This window comes from Pseudophryne corroboree, chromosome 8, assembly GCF_028390025.1.
Source record: "Pseudophryne corroboree isolate aPseCor3 chromosome 8, aPseCor3.hap2, whole genome shotgun sequence".
Lineage (NCBI taxonomy): Eukaryota > Metazoa > Chordata > Amphibia > Anura > Myobatrachidae > Pseudophryne > Pseudophryne corroboree.
This window is the reverse complement of record NC_086451.1, coordinates 19,507,098-19,517,137: the sequence shown is the minus strand read 5'-3', so window position 1 is coordinate 19,517,137 and position 10,040 is coordinate 19,507,098. Positions and strand designations below refer to the sequence as shown.

At 48.4% G+C, this 10,040-nt stretch overlaps 1 protein-coding gene across 2 annotated transcripts in view; it reads left to right on the top strand.

Annotated features, from left to right (window-relative positions):
* LOC134948168 (ficolin-2-like) overlaps positions 1–10,040 on the top strand; it is a 625,934-nt gene that overhangs the window by 563,477 nt on the left and 52,417 nt on the right. The window contains exon 8 of one of the 2 annotated variants that reach the window (XM_063935996.1): positions 8,028–8,063. The exons of the other annotated variant lie outside the window; for it this stretch is intronic. Coding sequence (XP_063792066.1) covers positions 8,028–8,063 — 36 coding nt within the window. The remainder of the gene's footprint in view (positions 1–8,027; positions 8,064–10,040) is intronic. 2 annotated transcript variants of the gene reach the window in all.

Here is a 10,040-nt window from a genome sequence, read left to right as displayed (position 1 = left end):
TTATAAAAAGTCACTGTCACACATTTACCTGCGGGACGGGTGGGTATGGGTAGTGTGAGGAAAAGGGGGGGGGGGGGGGGCGGCAGTAGACAGAAGTTTTGCCTAGGGTGCCGAGAAGCCTTGCACCGGCCCTGGGTGCAGTAATATTCAGACACTGTATCAGATTGGTAAAGTTATCTTTAGGAAAGTCATTTATCTAATCAGCTACTGTGTGATGACCCAGCACTGCGCAGATTGTACTATAATTCTCCAGGCTATGCAACCTGGAGATGCATTGTCATGGGTGCCAGTAGGCAGAGTAACACCCAACTTATCAGATTCCTGTCCATGGTAACCCTGGCATATCTTACTATTTGTGGAGGCAGGATTTAGCATAAGGCGATAACTTGAGCTTGTTTTTGTTATTTTTAAAACATCTTTTATATACAAATTACACAGTCAACTCTCACATTCATATCTATATTACCATAACACCCCATTGCTGGGTATATGGTGAGTGCGGTGGTTTCCTGTATATCTATATATATATCCATAAAACGGATCCAGCTTACCTATTGTGTGTTAATAAAATGTTTAATTCATGGGAATCTTATAAAGATGTAAAAAAAACCTCATATCTAATATCTACAGCTATATACGCATAGGGGTATATTCAACTGAAGTCGAAAGCTGCCGTCTGTCGAAAAGACGTCAGTTTTCGACTATTTAAGGTAGAATCGTGATTCGACCTATTTAGTATAACCCCAAATTTTTTGACAAGTTGATGAATTAGACGAAAAGCACGTGGATTGGCGGAATAGCTGCCGATCCACATGCTTGTGTCGAAAACGGTTTTGGCCCCCTTTTCGACCATCTCAGTTCGACTTTAAAAAAAGTCAAATAAGATGGGGACAGCAGCGCCGGAGACGGGGAGAGCCGAGGCGGGGACCGAGAGAGCAGCGCTGAAGGCTGTCACAGCCGCCACTCACAGTAGCGTCCACCCGGCTCCAGCAAGCAAGACCATGCTTGCTGGAGCTGGGTGGACGCTGCCGTGAGCGGCGGCTGTGAGAGAGGGGGAGACGGGGAGCTGCAGAAGCTGTGACAGGGGGGCGGGGAGCGGTGGCTGTGACAGGAGGGACGGAGCGGCGGCTGTGACAGGGGGGACGGAGCGGCGGCTGTGAGAGAGGAGGGACTGGGGGGGGATGGGTAGAGCCGCGGGAAGACGGGTGAGAGCAGTGTTACTGCAGCGGCTATAAAGTCGAATTGAGATGTCCATTGAATAGGCCAGGCCGGATCCATTCCAACAACTGAATGTCGGAATGGATCCGACTTCAGTTGAATATACCCCATAGACAGGTTGCTGATGTTGTGAGTCAGTGTCTATAACGTGCTATATGTGCATTAGTCATTATTATCACATACTGTACATGTGTTATGTATTATATATTATTTGCAGGACCCCCGGGTATCGCAGGAGCAGCTGGGCTTTCCGGACAGAAAGGTTGGTGACAATTTGTAATTACCTGTAACAAAAAAATAATTCAAGACCGTACCTGTTGGGATCACCATTTTTACAGATTTTTGGGTGTGACTGTAAGTAACACATCTGGGATATCTGCTATGGCATGTCTGAGTAATAAATAGAGGTACAGAAACATGTAACTGACAGTGATTTAGAACAGAAATTAAATGTCTTTCTCTGTTATCCTGGAAACTACCTTTGTGAGTGGCTAATTTATAAATATTAAATGGTAATTAGTATTTCTCTGACGTCCTAGTGGATGCTGGGAACTCCGAAAGGACCATGGGGAATAGCGGCTCTGCAGGAGACTGGGCACAACTAAAGAAAGCTTTTAGGTCACCTGGTGTGCACTGGCTCCTCCCACTATGACCCTCCTCCAAGCCTCAGTTAGATTTTTGTGCCCGGCCGAGGCTGGATGCACACTAGGGGCTCTCCTGAGCTTCTAAAAAGAAAGTATATATATATATTAGGTTTTTTATTTTATAGTGAGACCTGCTGGCAACAGGCTCACTGCACCGAGGGACTAAGGGGAGAAGAAGCGAACCTACCTGCTTGCAGCTAGCTTGGGCTTCTTAGGCTACTGGACACCATTAGCTCCAGAGGGATCGACCGCATGGAACTGGCCTTGGTGTTCGGTCCCGGAGCCGCGCCGCCGTCCCCCTTACAGAGCCAGAAGCAAGAAGAGGTCCGGAAAATCGGCGGCAGAAGACATCAGTCTTCACCAAGGTAGCGCACAGCACTGCAGCTGTGCGCCATTGCTCCTCATACACACTTCACACTCCGGTCACTGAGGGTGCAGGGCGCTAGGGGGGGGCGCCCTGAGCAGCAATAAAAACACCTTGGCTGGCAAAAATATCACAATATATAGCCCCAGAGGCTATATATGTGATAATTACCCCTGCCAGAATCCATAAAAATGCGGGAGAAAAGTCTGCGAAAAAGGGGCGGAGCTATCTCCCTCAGCACACTGGCGCCATTTCTCCCTCACAGCTCCGCTGTAAGGAAGCTCCCTGGCTCTCCCCTGCAGTCTGCACTACAGAAAAGGGTAAAAAAGAGAGGGGGGGCACTAAATTTAGGCGCAGTATATATAACAGCAGCTATAGGGGACATAATTCAGTTAGTCCCTGCATTATATAGCGCTCTGGTGTGTGCTGGCATACTCTCACTCTGTCTCCCCAAAGGGCTTTTGTGGGTCCTGTCCTCTGTTAGAGCATTCCCTGTGTGTGTGCGGTGTGTCGGTACGGCTGTGTCGACATGTTTGATGAGGATAATTATGTGGAGGCGGAGCAGATGCCTATAGAAGTGATGTCACCCCCTGCGGGGCAGACACCTGAGTGGATGGACTTATGGAAGGAATTGCGTGCAAGTGTCGACTCCTTACACAAAAAATTTGACGACATGCCAAATGCGGGACAGCCGGCTTCTCAGCTCGTGCCTGCCCAGGCGTCTCAAAGGCCATCGGGGGCTCTAAAACGCCCGCTACCTCAGATGGCAGACGCAGATGTCGACACGGATACTGACACCAGTGTCGACGACGATGAGTCTAGTCTAATGTCCACTAAGGCCATTCGTTGCATGATTGAGGCAATGAAAGAGGTGTTACACATTTCTGATATAAACCCAGGTACCACTAAAAAGGGTATTATGTTTGGGGAGAAAAAACTACCCGTAGTTTTTCCCCCATCGGAAGAATTAAATGAAGTGTGTGAAGAAGCGTGGGCTTTTCCTGATAAAAGATTGGTTATCTCTAAGAAGTTACTAATGGCGTTCCCTTTCCCGCCAGAGGATAGGTCACGTTGGGAAACACCTCCTAGGGAGGATAAAGCGCTCACACGTTTGTCTAAAAAGGTGGCACTACCGTCTCCGGATACGGCCGCCCTCAAGGAACCTGCTGATAGAAAGCAGGAGGCGATCCTGAAGTCTGTATATACACACTCAGGCATTATACTTAGACCAGCTATTGCGTCAGCATGGATGTGCAGTGCTGCAGCTGCGTGGTCAGATTCCCTGTCAGAAAATATTGACACCCTAGACAGGGACACTATTCTGCTAACCATAGAGCATATAAAAGACTCAGTCTTATACATGAGAGATGCACAGAGGGAGATCTGCCGGCTGGCATCTAAAATAAATGCACTGTCCATTTCTGCTAGGAGAGGCTTATGGACTCGGCAGTGGACAGGGGATACAGATTCGAAAAGGCACATGGAAGTTTTGCCTTATAAGGGTGAGGAGTTATTTGGGGATGGTCTCTCGGACCTAGTTTCCACAGCAACTGCTGGGAAGTCAGCATTTTTACCCCATGTTCCCTCACAGCCTAAGAAAGCGCCGTTTTATCAGGTACAGTCCTTTCGGACCCAGAAAAACAGGCGTGGAAAAGGCGGGTCCTTTCTGTCCAGAGGCAGAGGTAGGGGAAAAAGGCTGCAACAAACAGCAGGTTCCCAGGAGCAAAAGTCCTCCCCCGCGTCTTCCAAGTCCGCCGCATGACGGTGGGGCTCCACAGGCGGAGCCAGGTATGGTGGGGGGCCACCTCAAAAATTTCAGCGATCAGTGGGCTCACTCACAGCTGGATCCCTGGATCCTTCAAATAGTATCTCAAGGGTACAAACTGGAATTCGAGGCGTCTCCACCCCACCGGTTCCTAAAATCTGCCTTGCCGATTACTCCCTCAGACAGGGAGGCGGTGCTAGCGGCAATTCACAAGCTGTATTCCCAGCAGGTGATAATCAGGGTGCCCCTACTTCAACAAGGACGGGGTTACTATTCCACACTGTTTGTGGTACCGAAACCGGACGGTTCGGTGAGACCCATTTTAAATTTGAAATCCTTGAACACATACATAAAAAAATTCAAGTTCAAGATGGAATCGCTCAGGGCGGTTATTGCAAGCCTGGACGAGGGGGATTACATGGTATCCCTGGACATCAAGGATGCTTACCTGCATGTCCCCATTTACCATCCTCACCAGGAGTACCTCAGATTTGTGGTACAGGATTGCCATTACCAATTCCAGACGCTGCCGTTTGGACTGTCCACGGCACCGAGGGTGTTTACCAAGGTAATGGCGGAAATGATGATACTCCTTCAAAAAAAGGGAGTTTTAATTATCCCGTACTTGGACGATCTCCTAATAAAGGCGAGGTCCAAGGAGCAGTTGTTGGTAGTAGTAGCACTATCTCAGGAGGTGCTACACCAGCACGGTTGGATTCTGAATATTCCAAAATCACAGCTGGTTCCGACGACACGTCTACTGTTCCTGGGTATGATTCTGGACACAGTCCAGAAAAAAGTGTTTCTCCCGGAGGAGAAAGCCAAGGAGCTGTCATCTCTAGTCAGAGACCTCCTGAAACCAAAGCAGGTATCGGTGCATCACTGCACGCGGGTCCTGGGAAAGATGGTGGCTTCTTACGAAGCAATTCCTTTTGGCAGGTTCCATGCCAGAATCTTTCAGTGGGACCTGTTGGACCAATGGTCCGGATCGCATCTTCAGATGCATCGCCTAATAACCCTGTCTCCAAGAACCAGGGTGTCTCTGCTGTGGTGGCTGCAGAGTGCTCATCTTCTAGAGAGCCGCAGATTCGGCATACAGGACTGGGTCCTGGTGACCACGGATGCCAGCCTTCGAGGCTGGGGGGCAGTCACACAGGGAAGAAACTTCCAAGGACTATGGTCGAGTCAGGAGACTTCCCTACACATAAATATTCTGGAACTAAGGGCCATTTTCAATGCCCTAAGTCAGGCAAAATCCCTGCTTCTACACCAGCCGGTACTGATCCAGTCAGACAACATCACGGCAGTCACCCATGTAAATCGACAGGGCGGCACAAGAAGCAGGATGGCAATGGCAGAAGCCACAAGGATTCTCCGATGGGCGGAAAATCACGTACTAGCACTGTCAGCAGTGTTCATTCCGGGAGTGGACAACTGGGAAGCAGACTTTCTCAGCAGGCACGACCTCCACCCGGGAGAGTGGGGACTTCATCCAGAAGTCTTCACACTGATTGTAAATCGGTGGGAACGGCCACAGGTGGACATGATGGCGTCCCGCCTAAACAAAAAACTAGAGAGATATTGCGCCAGGTCAAGGGACCCTCAGGCGATAGCTGTGGACACTCTAGTGACACCGTGGGTGTACCAGTGAGTTTATGTGTTCCCTCCTCTGCCTCTCATACCAAAGGTACTGAGAATAATAAGAAAACGAGGAGTAAGAACAATACTCGTGGTTCCGGATTGGCCAAGACGAGCGTGGTACCCGGAACTTCAAGAGATGATCTCAGAGGACCCATGGCCTCTGCTGCTCAGACAGGACCTGCTGCAGCAGGGGCCCTGTCTGTTCCAAGACTTAACGCGGCTGCGTTTGACGGCATGGCGGTTGAACACCGGATCCTAAAGGAAAAGGGCATTCCGGAGGAAGTCATTCCTACGCTGATTAAAGCCAGGAAAGATGTAACTGCAAAACATTATCACCGCATATGGCGGAAATATGTTGCTTGGTGTGAGGCCAGAAAGGCCCCAACAGAGGAATTTCAACTAGGTCGATTTCTGCATTTCCTACAAGCAGGAGTGACTATGGGCCTGAAATTAGGCTCCATTAAGGTACAGATCTCGGCTCTGTCGATTTTCTTCCAGAAAGAACTAGCTTCACTACCTGAAGTTCAGACATTTGTAAAAGGAGTGCTGCATATTCAGCCCCCGTTTGTGCCTCCAGTGGCACCTTGGGATCTCAACGTGGTGTTGAGTTTCTTAAAATCACATTGGTTTGAGCCACTAAAAACCGTGGATCTAAAATATCTCGCGTGGAAAGTGGTCATGTTATTGGCCTTGGCTTCGGCCAGGCGTGTATCAGAATTGGCGGCTTTGTCTTATTAAAGCCCTTATCTGATTTTCCATATGGATAGGGCAGAATTGAGGACTCGTCCCCAGTTTCTCCCTAAGGTGGTATCGGCTTTTCACTTGAACCAACCTATTGTAGAGCCTGCGGCTACTAGGGACTTGGAGGATTCCAAGTTACTGGACGTAGTCAGGGCCTTGAAAACTTATGTTTCCAGGACGGCTGGAGTCAGGAAAACTGACTCGCTGTTTATCCTGTATGCACCCAACAAACTGGGTGCTCCTGCTTCTAAGCAGACTATTGCTCGCTGGATTTGTAGCACAATTCAGCTTGCACATTCTGCGGCTGGACTGCCGCATCCTAGATCAGTGAAAGCCCATTCCACGAGGAAAGTGGGCTCTTCTTGGGCGGCTGCCCGAGGGGTCTCGGCTTTACAACTTTGCCGAGCTGCTACTTGGTCAGGGGCAAACACGTTTGCTAAATTCTACAAATTTGATACCCTGGCTGAGGAGGACCTGGAGTTCTCTCATTCGGTGCTGCAGAGTCATCCGCACTCTCCCGCCCGTTTGGGAGCTTTGGTATAATCCCCATGGTCCTTTCGGAGTTCCCAGCATCCACTAGGACGTCAGAGAAAATAAGATTTTACTCACCGGTAAATCTATTTCTCGTAGTCCGTAGTGGATGCTGGGCGCCCATCCCAAGTGTGGATTGTCTGCAATACTTGTACATAGTTATTGTTAAATAAAGGGTTATTGTTGAGCCATCTGTTGAGAGGCTCAGTTGTTTTCATACTGTTAAACTGGGTATAGTATCACGAGTTATATGGTGTGATTGGTGTGGCTGGTATGAGTCTTACCCGGGATTCAAAATCCTTCCTTATTATGTCAGCTCGTCCGGGCACAGTATCCTAACTGAGGCTTGGAGGAGGGTCATAGTGGGAGGAGCCAGTGCACACCAGGTGACCTAAAAGCTTTCTTTAGTTGTGCCCAGTCTCCTGCGGAGCCGCTATTCCCCATGGTCCTTTCGGAGTTCCCAGCATCCACTACGGACTACGAGAAATAGATTTACCGGTGAGTAAAATCTTATTGTTTGCCTCATGATTAGTCTCCAGGGCTTTTTATCATATCCTGTAATAGACATTACACATATACACATAGTGTACCTGCAGGTATTACAGCCTCTCTGCACACCTGGGTGCACTAATCATTAGCTGAGGCATCTTCTGGGAACACATTAGGCTCAGACCTTGATGTGCATAACACAGACCGTGCAAAACCAAACACTTGTCAGTGCTCAGCAAGGGATGACTGACTGAGAGCTGAATGTAAAAGCTGCCCATTGGTTTATGCACAAATATGTCCCTGTAAATTTACATTAAATATGGAGCATAGATGCCTCCGGAGTTCCAAATCATGAACATCGTGGGATTTAATATTCAACAACTGCTCCAAGTCCCACATGACCCACTCTACTAGTAATGTCTCTTGTTACTCCCCCTGTGTCAGCCATCATGTATCTGTGTGTGTGTCACGTGCTGGACGTGGGATCCCCTAGTAAGAACAGTAGATGGTCTGGGAGTGTGACTGAGTAGTGAGTGTGATGTGAGGACCCCCCTCATATACAGCAGCATAGAGACTGGTATATGTACAGTGCAAGTGTCACTACTACTCATTGTTATATGTCATTGTGATGCAGGAAATCCAGGTGTTCCAGGGCTGCCGGGACCAAAAAGTGAGTTGCAATGTAATACAGTCTGCTGTTGTGCTCGTGCTGTCTAATTAGATTGCAATCTCTTCTGAGAAGAAATCTGCAATTAGAAGACCAGTAAGGAGAGTATTGCTGTAGCCAATGCAGTTAGGGGAAGACCAGTAAGGAGGGTATTGCTGTAGCCAATGTAGTTAGGGGAAGACCAGTAAGGAAGGTATTGATGTAGCCAATGCAGTTAGGGGAAGACCAGTAAGGAGGGTATTGCTGTAGCCAATGTAGTTAGGGGAAGACCAGTAAGGAGAGTATTGCTGTAGCCAATGTAGTTAGGGGAAGACCAGTAAGGAAGGTATTGATGTAGCCAATGCAGTTAGGGGAAGACCAGTAAGGAGGGTATTGCTGTAGCCAATGTAGTTAGGGGAAGACCAGTAAGGAAGGTATTGATGTAGCCAATGCAGTTAGGGGAAGACCAGTAAGGAGGGTATTGCTGTAGCCAGTGCAGTTATGGGAAGACCAGTAAGGAAGGTATTGATGTAGCCAATGCAGTTAGGGGAAGACCAGTAAGGAGAGTATTGCTGTAGCCAATGCAGTTATGGGAAGACCAGTAAGGAGAGTATTGCTGTAGCCAATGCAGTTATGGGAAGACCAGTAAGGAGAGTATTGCTGTAGCCAGTGCAGTTATGGGAAGACCAGTAAGGAGGGTATTGCTGTAGCCAATGCAGTTATGGGAAGACCAGTAAGGAGAGTATTGCTGTAGCCAATGCAGTTATGGGAAGACCCGTAAGGAGAGTATTGCTGTAGCCAATGCAGTTATGGGAAGACCAGTAAGGAGAGTATTGCTGTAGCCAATGCAGTTATGGGAAGACCAGTAAGGAGGGTATTGCTGTAGCCAATGCAGTTATGGGAAGACCAGTAAGGAAGGTATTGATGTAGCCAGTGCAGTTATGGGAAGACCAGTAAGGAGGGTATTGCTGTAGCCAATGCAGTTATGGGAAGACCAGTAAGGAGAGTATTGCTGTAGCCAATGCAGTTATGGGAAGACCAGTAAGGAGGGTATTGCTGTAGCCAATGCAGTTAGGGGAAGACCAGTAAGGAAGGTATTGCTGTAGCCAATGCAGTTATGGGAAGACCAGTAAGGAGAGTATTGCTGTAGCCAATGCAGTTATGGGAAGACCATTAAGGAGAGTATTGCTGTAGCCAATGCAGTTATGGGAAGACCAGTAAGGAGAGTAGTGCTGTAGCCAATGCAGTTATGGGAAGACCAGTAAGGAGAGTATTGCTGTAGCCAATGCAGTTATGGGAAGACCAGTAAGGAGGGTATTGCTGTAGCCAATGCAGTTATGGGAAGGCCAGTAAGGAGGGTATTGCTGTAGCCAGTGCAGTTAGGGGAAGACAAGTAAGGAGGGTATTGCTGTAGCCAATGCAGTTAGAGGAAGACCAGTAAGGAGGGTATTGCTGTAGCCAATGCAGTTATGGGAAGACCAGTAAGGAGAGTATTGCTGTAGCCAATGCAGTTATGGGAAGACCAGTAAGGAGAGTATTGCTGTAGCCAATGCAGTTATGGGAAGACCAGTAAGGAGAGTATTGCTGTAGCCAATGCAGTTATGGGAAGACCAGTAAGGAGAGTATTGCTGTAGCCAATGCAGTTAGGGGAAGGCCAGTAAGGAGGGTATTGCTGTAGCCAGTGCAGTTAGGGGAAGACAAGTAAGGAGGGTATTGCTGTAGCCAATGCAGTTAGAGGAAGACCAGTAAGGAGGGTATTGCTGTAGCCAATGCAGTTAGGGGAAGACAAGTAAGGAGTGCATTGCTGTAGCCAATGCAGTTAGAGGAAGACCAGTAAGGAGTGTATTGCTGTAGCAATGCAGTTAGAGGAAGACCAGTAAGGAGGGTATTGCTGTAGCCAATGTAGTTAGGGGAAGACCAGTAAGGAAGGTATTGATGTAGCCAGTGCAGTTATGGGAAGACCAGTAAGGAAGGTATTGATGTAGCCAATGCAGTTAGGGG